Below are 20,487 nucleotides of genomic sequence, written 5' to 3' on the forward strand. Positions count from 1 at the left end.
ACTAAGACCCTGAGCTGTGTTCAGCCGCCCCCTCTAGGCAGCCAGGCAGCGTGGGTTGCAAGGTGTCCCTTTCCTCTGCCGCGGCCCCTGGTCCTCCGCCCCCAGCCCGTGCTCCTGGCAGCGCCCGGCAGACCCCTCAAGGCGGTCCCCACCCTGTGTGCTGCCATCCTCTGAATGTCTTCTTGCCAAGCCACTTCCGGCTGCCTCTGTCTTCCGTTTATGCTCTAGGAGTGAAACCAATAGCTTCTCCTCTGCAGCTACTGCGCGTTGATCCAGAGCTTCACACCGCAGGGCTCTGGGCATCTTGGGCCCTCCCAGCACTGCCCACTGGCCGGGCGTGGCGCGAGATGTCACTCTTAGTGGAGCAGCCTCCCCACGTGTCTAGGAACAGCTGCTCAAACCCAGAACTCCGGGGCCACTGGACCTGCTGCCCGGACCCACTGGACCACCCAGACGGGCCCTCCTCAGATACGGCGGCTTCTTCATCATGTGATTTTTGAATCTGGCTTTTTACAGATTCCTTCAATAGGAGATAGTTTGGGTTTAAATAAATGCTTTCCTTTCTCCTTTTCTTTTCTTTTTTTTTTCCCCCTTTTCCAGAGCCTATTCATCCTCTGGTGTAGGGTTGACATTTCATAATGAGGCTCTAACTATGATCTGTGACATGACAACTTAAAACCGTCACTGTGTTTCAACACTCCCTTGCCCTGTGTCAGCCTCTGCTTAGGAATCCAAGAAAATTGAAAACATTCTTTCTGCTTCCGCAGGTCTTAGTTGAGGGTCTTATTCAAGGTGATGTGAGAAGAATGTTTATGATGAGAAGGAGGAACAGAGTGAGAATGTCGTCTGCAAGGCCACCTTGCTGCAGGGGAGGGAGGAGGAGTAACCACATGTCTCTCTCGATTTAATTCCTCTCTAGATTCACCGAGGCCTGAAAAGAGGGAGACCAAGTGCCCCATCCCCGGGTGCGACGGCACAGGGCACGTGACAGGGCTGTACCCTCACCACCGCAGCCTTTCAGGGTGCCCTCACAAAGTGCGGGTCCCCCTGGAGAGTGAGTACCGCCCGGCCCTGAAAGAAGGCCACCAAGTGACCCACTTCCTCCTCCAGTTTGGAATCAGAAACGGAAATACCAAGTTTTCTCCCTCTGTGTCAAGACAGTTTCCATCTAGCTGGGTGTTTAAAACAGAGCGTATTAATAGAAAACGTGGGGTATGGTGAGGCCAGTAGGTCAGGAGATACTGACATTGAAAACCTAATTTGCTACTCACAGTTCCCAAGAGGGCCAGGCAGGGCCCCCGGGGGAAGCACCAGGACCCGCGGCGGGGAGGGATGAACTGTGAGCCAGAGCCTTTCTGAGCTTTCGTGGGAGGGAGCAGAGTGAACTGGCCTCAGGTTGGCCAGCTGGCACTTCCAGTGGGCTCTGGGCCTCGGGGGCTGTCTGTGCTTGTCTGGGACCTGGCCCTGGGGGTAGGGCAGGTGGAGAGTGTCCTGAAGTGTGAGCGTCAGAGAGAGGAGAAGGTCGGCTGTGGGCTCCAATTGGTTGGTTTGCATTTGAAAAGTGTTTATTCTCTGGAAGAATTAGGGAGACCTGGGAGGGGCCGTCTCTCCAGGGTCAGCAAGACCCTGATGTCAAAGCATCAGAATACGCAGGAAATAAGGGGCCTGGTTAATGCACTGTGTCACCACGGTCCTCTCTCACCTGCATCCTAAGTGCATCCCCTAAACTCAAGACGTGCGTCACCACTGTCCCCCACCTCCCATCTGCACGCAGGGACACCTGGTGTCTGAGATGTCACCCAGGATGTCCTGCAGCTGCTGAGGGCCCCAGTGAGAGCACACCTCGTTGGTCTCTCCACTCACAGCCCCACCGTGAGCGCAGAAACTGGAGGGAAAAGAGATGCCAGGGCTGCTCCTAAGGTTTGAAATACCTACACGTCCCATCCTCCACTTTTGAGCCTGCTTATTGCAACTCCTCTTGGGCCACACAACCCACAGTGATGGGAGTGTCTCAGTGTCACCCTTCTCAAAGGCACGGTCCTGCTCACACAGGTCACCTGAGTGTCCACTCAGCCGTGCGCTGTCACCAGCCACCCGTGGCAGTGGGGTGGGGATTGGGCGGCGACCGACAAGGAGCCAAAGTAACAGCTCTTAGGAAACAAAGGAGACTATGTTCACACCGTGGGGGAAAGACAGAGGGAACTGCTTGGCAAATAATGCCCCCTGTCCACTCCCCCAAGGAAAAGCACATCAATGTGAAAGGAAGATTATGAGCTTCTCAGTTTCACTTAAATATCAGCAGAGAGCTGCTCATTTAAGTCTAGTCTTAAGCATACGTGAAGTTTAGAGAAACTGATTTAAACAGGCTTTGCTGAATTTAATGTTTGAAGTTCTCGAGGACTCATTTACTTCAGCCCTAAGATCTATAGGGAGGGAGCGTGGTGGGTGATGTAACTGAATTCCTTTGAATGCAAAGTTGAGACAGTTTGTTGGTGTGTGATGTATTGATGATAAATTGCTCTTCTCTTTTATGTGCTATTTTGTGCTTAGTTCTTGCCATGCATGAAAATGTGCTCAAGTGCCCCACCCCGGGATGCACAGGACGAGGGCATGTGAACAGCAACCGCAACACGCACAGGAGGTAATTGGGATGAGACTCGAGAGAAACTTTCCACCAAGAAAGCAAGGAACTTGCCGTGTGTTATCAAAATTGCTGGATCAGCATCAAATATGTTAGCGCTTGACATAGGTGACAAATATTCTCAATGCGTGCAGAGTGAAAAATAAAAAATACCTCATTATTTACTCCCCTATAAATTTTCATTGAGCAGCCAAGTATGCCAACAAAAAATGTCATATTTGAAGACAGGGGGTAGATACTTAGATAGCGATACACAGAGAGCCTGGTCTCTGCTCTGAACCTCCCCCGCCCCAGAGCTGTTTGACCTTGGAAAGAGTGGCTTAGGGGTTATCTTGAATCCCATCGAATACACATTAAAACGGTACCCGAGAGCTTCAGATTACTGAAGGTAAACATTTCATTTCATTGAGATTTATTTCAATGAGATCACAACTAACTTAAAACCACATATGTGCAAATATTTTTGGTGAAAATGCTTATCGTTTATGTGTTTCATGTATAGATTGTGTGGTCATGAGATAGTAGTTGACTCATAAGCATATTGCCAGAAAACTTGCATTCTGTGCTCTCCATTTAAACTGAGATATAAAAGTAAGTCCCTAACATTTTGCAAAAGACCCTAAGCTATCATAGAATTATCGTGCTAACATCTATAGTTGGACAATTGCAGTTGGATGAGCACATTCTACTTAAAATATCATGAAGTTTCAATAATTTAGTTATTCCTCCCTTACATACAAGTTTGATTTTAAAAATGACTTTGTTTTTTATCACCTCTGAGATGAGGTTTGGGGACAAACGTTGACACAGTAGTTTGCAAAATCCTTTGGGATCTTTTAGGATGAGAATGGTGCTAAGTGAACTATTAATACAACTTACCATTTGGTGCTTGCCAAGGATGCTGTGAGGTAGGTGCCAGAGCAAATTACATTACCTTTTTAACTCAGATCCGCCTACTTTTTTTTTAAACAGTCTTTCTGGTTGTCCAATTGCTGCAGCTGAAAAATTGGCAATGTCCCAGGACAAAAGTCAGCTTGATCCTGCCAAAACCGGGCAATGTCCTGAGCAGGGTCACAGGTATGATGCTCCCCTGGGGTTCCCATTACTCCCTGCATGCCGAGCGCCTACACAGAGGGTCCCTCTCCTCCCAGGTGCCAGCTCACCGTGGGCCACCTTCGTTCCAACGCACAGCCACCAGTGTCCACTTGAGAGGCTGGGCCAGCTAATCATGCTGTCACTGAAATGAACTGCTAGACCCTCCAGAAGTTTAACTTGAAATTAATCTGTGCACAGAGGTCACATAATATGGATGAATCTAAAAACTGTAAAGTCTACGATAATATAGATTAATCAAATTCTGTGTCGCTAAGCACAAGCCCTCCCACTAGTCAGGTAGGGGTCCCGTTATGGTTGACGTAACCTTTCCACCTCATAATCCCTCATCACTCAAACTATGTGATGCTATATGGTCGTCCCACTGTTCCAGATATGCGCACAGTTTCTTTGAAACAAAAATTCATTCCAAATTGGTAACTATGGATAAAATACCTCCTGTGGGTCCTAGGTCCTTCACAGTCTCTAGTAGCTTGGAGGACCTTACTTACACCTAAATAATAAACTATGGATGAGGACACAGTATGAGGTGATACGCTTATTAATACAAAAATCATATGCATAAGAAAAGTGGTTTGGGGATTACAGCAGATGACCAGATCTTCATTGTTGTTACCGAGACACTGGAATGAAAAACGGTTTTTAGGAACATTTTCAAGATATGGCGTCCCTTAATATTGGCTTCTGTAGGTCTGATTAAAAGACTCAAATTGTCATGACTTTGCCGAGAGTCAAAATCACATGAGTGAGGGACATAAATCAAGCAAAGATCATGAATTACTGAATAACGGGTTAAAAATCTTATAACAAGATTCTTCGTTAGTATTACAGTACTGTATTCTCTAGTTTCTCCCTAAGTAGGTTAGTTACCAAACATAGAAATAGCATTGTTTCATTTTGCTCATTTCTTAGAAGTATTATTTTAGACTAGAACACTTGCAATATTAGGGGTATAAACCAAGTTATATATACAATAACAAATTCAACTAATCCCTCAAATATTTTGATGTAGCAGCTAAAAAGTTTTTTATCTAATCCAAGAAACATCATCAAAACTTTGACATTCTGATGAGTAAGGTATGTTTTGGTGAAAAACAAAAGAAAAATATGTATTTTTGATATTTCTAAATTCTGAAAGTATATTTATTTGTGTTCTTTTAGCATTAGACCACAGCACGACAGCATTTGTGTTTTCCTTGGCCGGCATTGGTGCCGTACAAATGTGATACCCTTGTTTAACCCACACAGAAATTCTAAAGGAATGTTTACGTCACATTTAGCTTGGATTAAGATAATTCTATTGAAAACTGTGATAGCTGTTATAATACAGTACTTTTTATTCATATTGAAACAATGGCAATTTAATAGATAAAATTTTGAAATACTATTTAAAATATTACTTAAAGCAGCAAAAACATTCAGTCTGAAGGTGGGGAAAAAGATGAGAAGCCTAAGAAGCAATTCACAGTTCAGGAATCCAGTTTCTGGTGCCGACACGGCCCCTGTTAGGCGTCAGGGCCCTGCCAGCTGTGCTGAACAGAATATAATGACATTTCCTCGCTAGTTCCAATCGTGACTTTTCACTGCTACTCTGATGAACAGTCCTGAGCAGCAGGAAGTGCACACCTTATCAGTGCCCTAACGATAGTTCCATGGCACTTTTCTCTAAGTAGCTCAGAGTGCTAGCAGACATCAGATACCTGCTCCTTAAGCATCCCCATGACTGAATGGAGGATGGCACTTTCTCTCTTACTGATGGGAGACTCGGACACACAATGTGCAGCCTCCCCGAGGCCACCCGGGGCCCGAAGTGCCCCCTTCTCCCTCACTCCACCCCATCCCGTGTGAGCACAGCTCTTTTCCCTAGTGCGTGGCTCAGTGGGAAACTCCAGGTGTGACACACCTGACCTGCTTTAACTTCCGATGCTGGGATGCTCACCAATAGTGTCGGCCTATTTCTTTAGAGCTCTGCCCCTCTCTCTTCAGGACAAGCTTGGTGAAGCAAATCGAATTCAATTTCCGATCACAAGCCATCATCTCTCCCAGAGCTACGGTGTCAAAAGAGCAAGAGAAATTTGGAAAAGTACCTTTCGATTATGCCAGTTTCGATGCCCAGGTTTTTGGTAAACATCCCCTCGTACAAACAGGTCAAGGCCGAAAAACACCACCATTTCCTGAATGTAAGCTTCAAACTCTAATACTTATTTCAAAAAACAAATGCATCTTGTGTATGTGCATGTTGGGTGAGGGGCATGTATTTAAATATTTAATATACTATTTACTGCTGGGAGGAGAGAAAATATATTGTACAGTGAAATAAGGCTAACAATAATAAGTTAATCAGTACTACTGATCTTGCATGAAGTTACACTGAGTATGGTAAATAGTGGATTAATTATTCTACAAATATGGTGCCATTTTTGAATCTAAATACAGTAATTCTGAAAAATATAATAGGTAAAAATATGGAAATAGTACTTACATCAGCAAAAGTGTTCAAACTGAAGGTGGGAGAAAAAGTGAAAAGTCTAAGAAGAAACTCACAATTCAGAAATCAAGGTTTTACTAGGAAAAAAAAGAAAACGTGTGGCTTTGGAGATGTTCATCCACAAATTTAAGAATTAGTGCAGAAACATTTAAAATGTGTCAATTCTCTAATGCTAACACAAAGACACTGTAACACATAAAACTTGGTGTTTTTACTAACAGTTTCTTCAAGTTGTTTAGAGTCCTTGAATATTCTAATGAAGAGGTTAGAAAGTAAATGTTGGGAATAAACCCAGGAATGATTTCTGCCAAGCAAAATAATCCCCCAGTTGGAGTCGTCCATAGACCGTGAACTTTTTACAACGTTGTGCAAATCCCTGGAATCCCTTTGATCTCACACGTAGTCAACCCAGACGTAGTGCTCTTAGGAACACAGGATGCTTCTCTCTTCTGTGTCGTAGTCACCTTCCGTGAAGAACGTGAATGTCCTATAAAATCTAACAGTGTATAAACAGACTTGAAAGGAGTTTGTCCACCAACAAGGAGTACATTAAACTCCAGAAGATAGTTTACCTGTTCTTACTAAAAACAGGGTACAGCTAACATAAGTAACCACTGACAGCCTGTTAGATTCAGGAAAGAAAGTTATATACACAAATACACACACACAATGTTTTGTATCTATCTGTATAAATATAGATATAGTTCTAGGATATATACACAAAATATACACACATACATATATGTTGAATTCAGGTGAAATTAATTAATGAGTGTTCTATATGCTCACGTAATATGGATTTTGGTTTAAACATGTAGCACATTCAGTGACATTTTCATATTTTTATAACTACATGAATAACATTTGGTAACGGTTTCAATTGTTTCGTGAAAAATAATGATCAAATATTTAAAGTAAACACTACTTATGGTGAAACAGCTATAACTGCCTTTATGTTAGCCCACATTAAATGCTGCCTGTGTTTCCTGGTCCCTGAGTGATGTTTACAAATACCCAGAGTGGGGAGGAACACATTAATTCTCTCAGTGACACCTTGGTACCCACAACAGAACATAAAGCAGTGCTCATTCTCGGTAGCGCTACCTTTCCGCTGCAGTGCCTTTCCGTTCCCCTGGAAGCTCTGTGCATCTCTCACTCACTGCCCCGTACCGAGCATGAAGAAGCCAGCTCAGGAAAGCCTCCGCCACCAACTCCATCCCCCTGAGCTGGAGGAAGAAAAACTCATGCACGAAACAAACCTGCACATCCAATAGCAAAACAATGCAATTCCATGGCTGAGTAAAAACTGTTATTATGAAAACAAATACGAAAAGTCCGTTTTTCTCCCCTGGGGTTACTGGGCCGCACGCATACGCCGTTTGTGGATGTACCGGCCTTAAGCCTGTCTAGTCCCTGATGGGTTTTGCAGCTACCCACGCTGCCAGTGCACCTGCCCGCTGACATGAGTTCTGCAGTTTTTGTCATAAGACGTGGAAATGCAAAAAAAAATTAAGAGAATAGGCATTCTTTCCCCACAATCACATCATTTGATCTGTGAACTTCTGTGAAAACCGTTCTGAATAACCTTCATTTAACGTACCCAGGGAGAATGGAGCATGTTTTAATTTATTCTTCGCGTATTTGCATGCAAGGAAGTTCTGTCTTTAAAACAAATCTATCTAATGACTAAATCCACATACGTGCAATTGCTAATCAAATCTCTCTTCAACAGCGAAGCACTTTTCCAATCCAGGGAAATTTCCTAACCGGCTGCTGAGTGCGGGCGCTCACACACCGAGCCCCGGCCGTGCCAGCTCTCACAGCCACGGTCAGCGCGGCGAAGACACCCACGTAGCGGCAGCTGCTGCCATCCTGAACCTCTCCACCCGCTGCAGGGAAGCTGCAGACATCCTCTCCAACAAACCGCAGAGTCTGCCTGCCAAGGTAGGCCGGCCAAGAGCCCGGAGGGGGGCAGCGACTCACAGCGAGAATCCACTGCCTGCGTGAACCCGGCCACACTCGCCCCCGCCCCTGCAGCACGGCCCCCCTTGTCTCGGGAAGAGAACCTGGGCAGGGATGAGTGTGGTGGGAGGAAGGACCTTGGAGGGAGACAGGGGTGCTTTTGCAGGTTGTGAACCAGAGCTGGGGCCGGGGTGCGGTAGAAGCCGGTTGGGGGCAGCTCCATAGATTCCAAACCTCTTTTTGTGTTGGGGACCCTGGCACACGAGGAAAGAGATTGCCACTAGAATCACACGGAACAACGGGAGCTTTTCACTGCCTTCGAATCAGAGATGGTAGGACGTGTTCCCTTACACAGCCCCTGTAAAACACCAGCAAAATTCATGAAATTTCACTATTGTACGTGTGACTGTCGTATAGCGTAAGGTGGTCTGAGTTGCTGTAATTTTCACGAAGGACACATCCTAAAATCTGGATCCGTTAAATCGACAAGACAGGGCCCCGGGGGCGTCTTGAGAACTCAGGGCCCAAATTCAAATCCAAACTCAAATTCTGTGAAGTTTCTGGAGACCCCAGCTTTCTGGAGCTCGCGAAATTAATCACATTTCTCTAATAGCCTCTCCTCGCCGACTAACGCAGAGAAGTAGACATCTGTGTTTATGATGCCTTGAGGAAAACAAAAAGCAGAGATCCTTCATGTCTTGCCTTTTGAGGAGGGGGTCGTGATGCTCCAAAGTAACAAGGACCCTCAGAGGGACCGTGAGCTTCCTGCAGTCAGCAGGGGCCTGTAACTCCTGTCCACGCTAAGGGCTGTTAAAAGAAGTTATTTTCCTACCTAGACAGCTGAAGCCAGCTGGACGGGGGTGCCCAGGCTCATTTGGAGAAGAGATGTTACCCTTGCTTTCAGTGGAAGATCGCCCAGGTTAAACTCTAACCCAAAACTCGGCAAGCACAGGCTCTAGCTCTCTTTTCCCTTTGAGCTCAGCCCGTCCCCGGCGTGGTCAGCTGCCACCTGTGCCGTGTGCCAGGCCTTCAGGAGAGCAGGGCTCACAGTGCATCGAGCCTTTGACAGAAGAATCAGAATTAGCTTCTGGACAAATCTCAGCCAAGTAAACCCCAGGAAGAGTTGGTGGCCAAAAACCACTCAAAAACAATTTTTAAACAAATGAGCTTCTTAAACAAAGAAAAACACACTGCCTCAAAAATATAAAGAAAATGCCAAGCTCTCCAAAATCACAGGCAGAAATTATGTACATAAATGAATGATGTAGGGTCCTTTAAAATGTAACTTTGGTTATTTTTAACTTCATTTTTAAAAACCTGAATACATTTCTTCTTTTTAAAGGGATAGTCTAATATACAGCTTGTTGGAGAAATACTGAACGATCTTCCTTCTTGGTGCTTTATTCTTTGTCTAGGCTGCCCTACAAGAATAAAAGTGCCGATATTATAATGGTTAAAGCTGCTTAAATTACTTGAGTAAATGGTTGTAGAGTGAAGGCTTTCTATCTGCACAGGTAGATACTTTTTGTTCCTCAGAATTCTGCCTTTAACCTTTATATTCTCCATGTTCTATTGATTGCTGAAGCCAAACAATGAACCAAACAAGGATGAGTAAAATTTGAATATATATATATATATATATATATATATATATATATATATATATATATTCTCGATATATATTCTTCTCTTCTTAAAACACATTTCTGGTCAGAAAAGTGACTGTTAAATCGGCACATTTTGAAAATTCAAACAGCAGACTCGCTGTGTGTATTTGATGCTCCTGCTGGGAGCGCTCTGTGCGCCGGGGTTGCTCTGTGGAGCTGATACGCCTGTCCCGGGCGACAGGAACCCCCTGCACGTCTCAGCCTCCAAACTGCCAACCAAGCCCTAACTGCAAAGCCAAACCACTGATGATAAGGGTGGAAGAGACAGTGCACCAGTCAGCTTTTAGGAAGAGTTTGTGATGCTGGCGGTTTTAAGAACCTTTTTCCCAAGAAAAATGTCTTGTTTGACATCGTGGTTGTTAAAATAGGATCACTGTGGCACCCTAAACTGTCACCTGGTACAGAATCCTTCTTCCAGGCCTGCATTTGCACACAACTGTAACAGTTTGCAGAATTCTATCCTGGTTGGATCCTGTTTTCTGAATATAAAAGAGAACCTCATAAATTCCTGAAACCACAAAAGGTAATTATTGTAACAAAAAAAAAAAAAAAGAGAAAAAGCCAAAGTAATTAACCCTGAAAAAATGGGCTCTGATCAAACAGTGCCCAGTGACAGCCATTTCTTTTTTTTTTTTTTTTTTAATAGATCTTTACTGGAGTATAATTGCTTCACAATACCGTGTTAGTTTCTGTTGCACAACAAAGCGAATCGGCCATATGCATACACATGTCCACATATCCCCTCCCTCTTGAGCCTCCCTCCCATCCTCCCTATCCCACCCCTCTAGGTCATCGCAAAGCACCGAGCTGATCTCCCTGTGCTTTGCTGCTGCTTCCCACCAGCCAACTATTTTACATTCGGTAGTGTGTATATGGCGATGCTACTCTCACTTCGTCCCAGCTTCCCCCTCCCATCCCAAGTCCTCAAGTCCATTCTCTATGTCTACCTCTTTATTCCTGCCCTGCAGCTAAGTTCATCAGAACCTTTTTTTTTTTAGATTCCATATATACATGTTAGCATACGGTATTTGCTTTTCTCTTTCTGACTTACTTCACCCTGTATGACAGACTCTAGGTCTATCCACCTCATTACAAATAGCTCAGTTTCGTTTCTTTTTATGGCTGAGTAATATTCCATTGTATATATGTGCCACATCTTCTTTATCCATTCATCTGTCGATGGACATTTAGGTTGTTTCCAACTCCGAGCTATTGTGAATAGAGCTGCAATAAACATTGTGGTACACGACTCTTTTTGCATTATGGTTTTCTCAGGGTATATGCCCAGTAGTGGGATTGCTGGGTCATATGGTAGTTCTATTTTTAGTTCTTTAAGGAACCTCCATACTGTTTTCCATAGTGGTTGTATCAATTTACATTCCCACCAATGGTGCAGGAGCGTTCCCTTTTCACCACACCCTTTCCAGCATATATTGTTTCTAGCTTTTTTGATAATGGCCATTCTGACCGACGTGAGGTGATACCTCGTAGTGGTTTTGATTTGCATTTCTCTAATAATTAGTGATGATGAGCATCTTTTCATGTGCCTCTTGGCCATCTGTATGTCTTCCTTGGTGAAATGTCTATTTAGATCTTCCACCCATTTTTTAACTGCATTGTTTGTTTTTTTGATATTGAGCTCCATGAGCAGTTTGTATATTTTGGAGATGAATCCTTTGTCTGTTGTTTCATTTGCAAATATTTTCTCCCATTCTGAGGATTGTGTTTTTGTCTTGTTTATGGTTTCCTTTGCTGTGCAAAAGCTTTTAAGTTTAATTAAGTCCCATTTGTTTATTTTTGGTTTTATTTCTGTTACTCTAGGAGGTGGGTCAAAAAAGATCTTGCTGTGGTTTATGTCAAAGAGTGTTTTTCCTATGTTTTCCTCTAAAAGTTTTATAAGTGTCTGGCCTTACATTTGAGTCTTTCATCCATTTTGAGTTTATTTTTGTGTATGGTATTAGGGAGTGTTCTAATTTCATTCTTTTACATGTAGCTGTCCAGTTTTCCCAGCACCACTTATTAAAGAGGCTGTCTTCTCTCCATTGTATATTCTTGCCTCCTTTATCAGAAATAAGTTGACCATATGTGCATGGGTTTATCTCTGGGCTTTCTGTCTTGTTCTGTTGATCTATATTTCTGTTTTTGTGCCAGTACTATACTGTCTTGATTACTGTAGCTTTGTGGTATAATTTGGAGTTGGGGAGCCTGATTCCTCCAACTCCATTTTTCTTTCTCAAGATTTCTTTGGCTATTTTGGGTCTTTTGTGTTTCTGTACGAATTGTAAGATCTTTTGTTCTAATTCTGTGAAGAATGCCATTGGTAGTTTGATAGGGATTGCATTGAATCTGTACATTGCTTTGGGTAGTATAGTCATTTTCACAATATTGATTCTTCCAATCCAAGAACATGGTATATTTCTCCATTTGTTTATGTCATCTTTGATCTCTTTCATCAGTGTTTTGTGGTTTTCTGAGTACAAGTCTTTCACCTCCTTAGGCAGGTTTATTCCTAGGTATATTATTCTCTTTGTTGCAGTGGTAAATGGGAGTGTTTCCTTAATTTCTCTTTCTGATTTTTTGTTGTTGGTGTATAGGAATGCCAGAGATTTCTGTGCATTAATTTTGTACCCTGCAACCTTACCAATTCATTGATTAGTTCTAGTAGTTTTCAGGTGACATCTTTAGGATTTTCTGTGTATAGTATCATGTCATCAGCAGTGACAGTTTTACTTCTTTTCCAATTTGTATTCCTTTTATTTCTTTTTCTTCACTGATTGCTGTGGCTAGGACTTCCAAAACTATGTTGAATAAGAGTGGTGAGAGTGGACATCCTTGTCTTGTTCCTGACCCTAGTGGAAATACTTTCAGTTTTTCACCATTGAGTATGATGCTTGCTGTGAGTTTGTCATATATGGCCTTTATTATGTTGAGGTAGGTTCCCTCTATGCCCATTTTCTGGAGAGTTTTTATCATAAATTGGTGTTGAATTTTGTCAGAAGCTTTTTCTGCATCTATTGAGATGATCATATGTTTTTTATTCCTTAATGTGTTAATGTGGTGTATCACATTGAATGATTTGCATATATTGAAGAATCTTTGCATCCCTGGGATAAATCCCACTTGATCATGGTGTATGATCCTTTTAATGTTCTGTAGGTTTCTGTTTGCTAGTATTTTGTTCAGGATTTTTGCATCTCTGTTCATCAGTGATATTGGTCTATAATTTTCTTTTTTTGTGATATCTTTTTCTCGTTTTGGTATCAGGGTGATGGTGGCTTTGTAGAATGAATTTGGGAGTGTTTCTCCCTCTGCAATCTTTTGCAAGAGTTTGGGAAGGGTCGGTGTTAGCTCTTCTCTAAATGTTTGATAGAATTAGCCTGTGAAGCCATGTGACAGCCATTTCTATTGTCTGTGTGGCCCTCTGCTCTGTGCCCTTTGCTTAATGTAGGATTCAGTGTAAACAATCTTTCCCTCCACATTGAATACTAGCCTGATTCTCTCTCCACCAGGATTTGGTGTTGCCTCCATGGCAGGCTGTTAGTACGTTTGTTTTTTCTAGCCAAAATCCATAGATGTCTTGATTCCTAGCTTAGAAAGAAGGATACACAGCTTTTCCCTACTCTTGACTTCTATAGCAGAGCATAGAAGCATTTTTGATGTACCACAGATATTCTGGCAGATGGACTCAGCTGTCCCACCTGAAAGGTCTGTAGGTGCTGGACTGCCCAAGTCACAGATTAGAGTCCCTCAGAGACCCTGCCTTCAAGGAGCTTATGGTAAGAGAAGGACAAAAGAAGTGGTCATTTCAGGTGGAGAACTGGGTCTTCAGAGCTGATGTTCCTGAGCTTCAGGGGAGGCATGGGTGGCTTGTAGGGAATTTGATCAGAATTTGGACAAGGGATTTATTTTCCTTCTGCCTCCATGTCCTTCCCTTCACCCGATGAGCTTCTCTGAAGTTGCTTAAAGAGCCCAAGAGGAGAACAAATTACAGGTCATGTGCAGGAGCATGACCTTGTCAAAATCAAGCCAGAGGACACTAATCTTGATATTGCCTTCATTGACTGGTCAGAGCTAATACAGATTGGTTTTCATGCTGTGTGCAGACTCACAGCTGACTCCAGGTTTATTGGGAGACCTGAATCCGTGATTTTCAAAATCCCGACTCTTTTGGAAGATAAGGGGTTGAAGGCAGACTTCAAAGATGCAAGAGAACATCTTCTAAAGACAGTGAAGGATGGTAGGCACGTTCCAAAGTGTTCTTCTCCTTCCAGAATTTCTCAGCCTGAGCATCTGCCCACCCAACGCTAAAACGCCTCCTTCACGGCTCCTCCCCAGCACTGAGCTGAGATGCCAGGGCTAACACTGCCCATCGCTGCTCAAGCTTGAGTCCACCACATCCTGAATTAGATCTTAGAAGGAATTGTTTATTTGTTAAAATCCAGTCCAGCACGTACCCAGCAGGTCTACGCCACCTAAATCACTTGTGCATGTTTTAAGTATCTCTTTGAGGAATCGAGTCAGGAGGAAAAGTTAGTAATAGCGATCCTTAATGGAGATTGTCATGGTTACGGGTACTTTTGTCTGAAGGATGAACCCCATCTTAATGCTAGCACCGTCCTTGGCGCTGAGATTTGTGTAATGTCCTTTACTTCCATTTGGAATTAATGTGAGTTTGCAAAACTCACATGCACCACAGCTTCAATCAGTCCCCTTTTAGTCTGGAGACGGGTGCTCCCGAGATGAGGGCAGGGCTGAGTAGAAGCGGGCGGCAGGACAAGCGAGCGGCGGGGGTTTGCCACGTTCCCTAAGACCCGAGCTCCATCCTCCTCCTTCCCCATCTTTCTCCTCCTCTTCCTCCCCTCAGCAGAGGTAGGAATAGGCACACAGTCTATCTTTATCCCGATCGCTGCCGCTTGCCAAGCGCTCTGTTGTTTGTTTTGGTGTTTTCCCCACCTGTTTAGACAAAGTGGCATATGCACAGTGTGCCTTGAAAGAAAACAAAAAATTGACACTTGCTTGAAATGTTTAAAGTTCAAAGTCTGTTTTGTGCTTGAACAAGGCCTAGACACAGCAGGATATCACATCGCCATTCCTGCTGCCTGCTCTCAGAAATAGCCTGGCGGCTCTGGGGGCGGTTAGAATCCAAAAGCAGCCTTTTGCAGTAACTTTAACATGAAGTCAGAGGATGCTATAGAATGTGAGTGAAATGTCCTGAGGGACCTAGTTGGGATCTCAAGGAACCAGCTGGCATGTATGGGGAAACTACCTCTTTTTCTCAGTGTAGAGCAGCATAGGGAGGTCTCTTCGGGTCCAAAAACCTAATCAAATTACTCTTATTATCAGTTGTTTATTGAACACCTACTATGTGCCAGGCACTGTAAATAAGAACTCTGCCCATAATAATCCCTTTTAATCCTTCTAGAAACTCTGTAAAGCAGATACGATTATCCCATTTTGCAGGTGAAGAAAAGTAGTGTGGAGATACTAAATAACTGCTTCCGAGTGGCACAGCTGTAGCCATTGGAGCAAAACTTTGAATCCACATGCGTCTAACTTTTGACCTTCCTGAAGAATTTATCATTCCCTGGTGTACAGACTGCTGGCCCACCAAGGGTTTTCACCATGATTCCAAGTGCCAGACAAAGACTTGGGGGAAATGGTTACGAATTTAACTTTAATTTTATACCTTATATCAGCCACTTGATTCTCTGAATACCATCACTGGATTTATATTGAGTACATTTCACAAGTCTATACTCTTAATAGTTTTAATATTCGATTGCTGTTTAGTAAGAATAAGATGTTTTCAGTTCATCGATTTATTTTACTTAATTTTATTTATTTATTTTATATTTTTGTGGCATGCGGGATCTTAGTTCCCGGACCAGGGATCGAACCCACACCCCTGAAGTGGAAGTGCAGAGTCTTAATCACTGGACCGCCACGGAAGTCTTGCATTTGTTTATTGTTAATACCCTGCCTACTTATTTTTTTTTTTTTGAGGATAGGCAAGATGATTTTTAAAATATTAATTTAATTTTTATTTTATATTAGAGTATAGTTGATTTACAATGTTGTGTTAGTTTACAGTGTACAGCAAAGTGATTCAGTTGTACATACACATATACCCATTCTTTTTCAGATTCTTTTCCCATATAGGTTATTACAGATTATTGAGTAGAGTGCCCTGTGCTATAAATAGCACAGGATAAATTAGGAGTTTGGGATTAACGTATACACACTACTATATATAAAACAGATAATCAACAAGGACCTTCTGTATAGCACAGAGAACTCTACTCAATACCCTGCCTGCTTTGAAAACATTTCAGAGGACTTTCAGTACCAAAAAGATACTCCCCCAAACAAACTCCTTGAAGCACGAACAGAAGAGCAGAAGTGGCAAGTTGGAAGCAGAAACCAGGCTGTGGGGCACCTGTCTTTGCATGTCCTCTTAGCCCAGTCACAAAGGCAAGATGGTGGTGACCTCTCTCGTATTAACAGAAAACCCGCCATATAACTATCTTATATCTATCTATCTGCCAAACGCTATCTTATCCTATCAGTGTCTTGAAAGTTAATGCTTTCCATAATCAGAACATTTAAGCTAAAATTACAATTTTGCTTTTTTTCACTTCATCACCATCTTTGAATGTAAGATCATTTTTAATTGTTGAAACAATATAATATCATCATTTGCCCCGAAAATATTGGAGGAAAACAGCCATCAGCCTATCCTCTAACTACAAATGCAAGAATTTCTGTGTTTTCCCATTTGCTCTTCTTCAGAAAATGAATTTCTCCCCATTTTCCCTAGCTGTACAATAACCAGCATGCCAGGCTGTCTCCTGCTTTCAGTGACATAAGTCTTTTCCCTGTTGCAACAAACTTCTCATAATTATCATTTGACTGAGCACATAACATGCCATGTTTTTAAATTTATTTATTTTTATTTTTATTTATTTTTGGCTGCGTTGGGTCTTTGTTGCTGCGCGCGGACTTTCTCTAGTTGCGGCGAGTGGGGGCTACTCTTCATTGCGGTGCGTGGGCTTCTCATTGCAGTGGCTTCCCTTGTTGCTGAGCATGGGCTCTAGGCGCGCGGGCTTCAGTAGTTGTGGCACATGGGCTCAGTAGTTGTGGCTCACAGGCTCAGTAGTTGTGGCACGTGGGCTCAGTAGTTGTGGCTCACAGGCTCTAGAGCACAGGCTCAGTAGTTGTGGCGCACGGGCTTAGTTGCTCCATGGCATGTGGGATCTTCCCGGACCAGGGCTCAAACCCATGTCCCCTGCATTGGCAGGCAGATTCTTAACCCCTGCGCCGCCAGGGAAGCCCTTTTTAAAAATTTATTTATTTTTATTTTATTTATTTTTATTTTTATTTTGTTTTATTTTTGTAACGTGCCATTTAATAGATGCAGCGCAGTATCGTGGCAGACATCTGAGTCACTTCTTATTTTATAGAACAGATAAGACTTATAATGAAAAATTATCTCAACTTTCAGCTGAATAATAATTTATAATTGTATAATTTATATATAAATTATATAACTTAAAATAATAATTTATAGTCTATTTCACTAAAAATGTCCTATATGCACAAAATAAGCTCCTTGAAGTCAGGGACGCTGTACGTTTCAGTTTTCTTTTCCCCGTAAATATAGTGGCTTGAAAATATTATGTGCTTTCTCAGTCATTTCATGAATAAAGACATCTGTATTATTACAGGTAGCATCTGTAACTCAAAAGTAGCTGAAATAGATGGTCACTGATGTCGCTCCTAAGTTGGAAAGTGTATGAGTAGTGTTAGACCAGCCTCAAAAAGCTTAAAATTCAAATAATGAAAACGAGGGTCTAAAACAGCCCTTGAAGAAATGAGCGTATTAGGCGTCCGGCGGGGGGTCCATGTCAGGGTGGAGCCGTTCCTTCCCCTCCTGCCGCCCCTCCCACCCTGTCCTCCTTGTCCTGCCGTTTGGAATTTCAAGCACAGAGAGAAGTGATGTCTGTTGATACTGCTCTGAATAAAATCCATGCAGTAAACGTGTGATCCACCCATCCACGGGCAGAAAGGGGCCCTTCCCTGGCGCTGTGTGTAATTTTGAACGCATCTGTGAGCTCACTTAAAGCCCATCTGTACCCACACGGCCCCCTGCTCCCCCCAGCCCGGTCAGGTGCTCAGAGCAGCCGGCTGGGACACGAGGTGCAGAAAAGCACCTCTTTTAAACATTAGGAGTGATTTTTTTTTTCAATCAGCCCATGATTACTCAAGATGTAGGACCATCACAACTCTGAGAATCTCCGATTTTTTAATATACTCAAGGGAAGTTTCTTTTCCTGTAAAAGCTAAAATATATATTAGTGTTGTCTTGGAATAGTTGGTGTTTTTTCAGCAAGCTCGAATCTGCACTATTTATGGGGTTTGCTCTATAAAACACTGCAGCCCAGTCACGTGACTCCTGTTTCCTAAGCCATCTGTCACAGAGGTCTGGAATTTTATGTGAATGTTGGTTGTGCAGCCTTAACCCAAGTTTTTTTTTTTATGAAAAATGTCAGCAGCTACAATATTTAGCATTTTACTTTACATTGGCCATTAAACTTGATAGCTATAGCTCTGTTTCTTTGCTATAGTTACGTATCAGCTTTGAAGCCAAAAATTGCTCTGATGTACTCCTGGCAGAATACATTGTATCATGGAGAGAGCACGTAGCACTGATATGGTTAATATCTTGGATTTTTGTAACTAAGGTTTATTAATGCTGGTATAAAAACGTATTCGATATTATACAGATGGCATAAGATGTGGTGGTTACTAAGTTATTATCCCGGATAAGCTGTACTGTGAAATTCAGGGCTTAAAACTATCACAGGAGATTAAACTATTTACTGAAAAGGACAGAAAGATATGACCAAACATCTTAGTACAAATATATTCGAAGTGTATTTACCTCCCACAAATATAATAGAGCATTTCTACCTCACAGGCTGAGAGATTGAGAATAGGAACTTTGCAGGTCAAACAAGCAAACAGAAGAGATGCTTTTATTTTTTAACTCAGGCGGCCGCTACGGTGGATCACATCTCAGGGGGGACTGCTGGGCAGGGGGTAAGGGTGCAGTGTAAATGGGGAGTTAAAATAAACCCCTGGGAAGTAACCGTTAGGGATCTTAGGAGCATATTCAGAGAAGACTTCTGCTTTGCCAGCCAAAAGGAAAAGAGAAGAGACATTGTCCAGAAGCTAATTGTGAATTGATGGATGACAGTGACAATGCCGCTCAGGTATTCATTTGACCCACTTGCGAGGGTGACGCCTTCTGGGAGTTACTGCCTGGCGGTGTTCACGATTCAGGACCATGCACGCCATCCTCGGGCACATGAGTTGTGGAAGGTCCAGGGCACATGGGGACTTTGTTGGCACTTGAACCTTAAAAAGAAAACGAAGCTTAGCCAAAGGTCTCCTGAAGAGAAACGCCGTGAGGTAGAATTAAAGTCTCATACTGAGTATCTGGAAAAGAATCACCTTTATTCTGGAGTTTTCACTGTAGAACTTACCCCCTGCTGCCCGCCCCGTCCTGTCATGTGACACCTGGTACCTCCACCCCAGGCCCCCAGGGGAACTTTGGTTTACACTGCCCGCCTCGCCCAACACGCCCGCCACGAGTTAACCAAGCTTTTCTGGCGCAAGGCACCCAGGGTAAAATGTCACTTTCGTACTAATCTAATATAGTTCTCATATTTCCCTGTAAAAAGTCTCTTCCAGCTGGTTATTTGTGCACGTTTTTCACGTTAGATTAATATGGTGATGGGGGAAGAATATTGTGCCTCTTTATAAACTCAAGTGTTAATGCTTCAAACGATGAATTGGGAGTGATAATTCTGCAACGAGAAAGGAAGGTTTAAAGCTAAACTTGGGGGAAAAAAAAAGATAAAACAGGTTTAGCCAGTACATTTAGTATTTGGACCATCTTATTTATATTAGGCTTACTTTGTTTAAACCCAGAAACACAAAGCTCACTAATGGGGCTGCTCTGAAAAGTCTGCCTAAGAATTGAACATTAACCAAAGCAAATCAGAAAGCTAGATTTAAAATCAGATATACTTACATAAAAGCTTGCATTTAAAATGATCCCTTAAAAGCCCACATGGCTAGGCTACCACTGCAAACTGCTTAAATGTTTTTCTGTTTCCTATTGTATACCAGGGAGCCGAGATAGAAGTGGATGAAAATGGCACATTGGACTTAAGCATGAAAAAAAACCGAATCCTGGACAAAGCTGCACCCCTAACTTCCACTAACCCTTCTGTTCCAACTGCTTCCTCTTCCCCATTCAAAACCAGCAGCCTGTTGGTCAATGCTGCCTTCTACCAGGCCCTCTGTGATCACGAGGGCTGGAACACGCCTATCAACTATAGCAAAGCTCATGGGAAGACAGAGGAGGAGAAAGAGGTATTGTTTCAATGTGGCCGATAAGCTTGAGACGGAGCGTGATCGGAGGGTGTGGTCAGCTTTTTCCTCCTGGATTAATTCTCACAATCCTGTGTAGATAATACATAATTCTGTACCTTGTTTTTGATTTTGGTAAAATGATGGTTTTAGATTTCAAGAGGAATTTATAAATGTTT

General features: G+C 42.8%; 1 protein-coding gene across 1 annotated transcript in view; it reads left to right on the plus strand.

Moving 5' to 3' along the window:
- ST18 (ST18 C2H2C-type zinc finger transcription factor) overlaps window positions 1-20,487 on the plus strand; it is a gene marked incomplete at its 3' end in the record, with an annotated part of 105,071 nt that overhangs the window by 53,859 nt on the left and 30,725 nt on the right. The window contains exons 6-11 of the mRNA XM_082601157.1: window positions 920-1,054; window positions 2,551-2,641; window positions 3,614-3,718; window positions 5,741-5,934; window positions 7,975-8,186; window positions 20,066-20,311. Coding sequence (XP_082457283.1) covers window positions 920-1,054; window positions 2,551-2,641; window positions 3,614-3,718; window positions 5,741-5,934; window positions 7,975-8,186; window positions 20,066-20,311 — 983 coding nt within the window. The remainder of the gene's footprint in view (window positions 1-919; window positions 1,055-2,550; window positions 2,642-3,613; window positions 3,719-5,740; window positions 5,935-7,974; window positions 8,187-20,065; window positions 20,312-20,487) is intronic.

This window comes from Mesoplodon mirus, assembly GCF_964341445.2.
Source record: "Mesoplodon mirus genome assembly, chromosome: 16".
NCBI classification, from domain to species: domain Eukaryota; kingdom Metazoa; phylum Chordata; class Mammalia; order Artiodactyla; family Ziphiidae; genus Mesoplodon; species Mesoplodon mirus.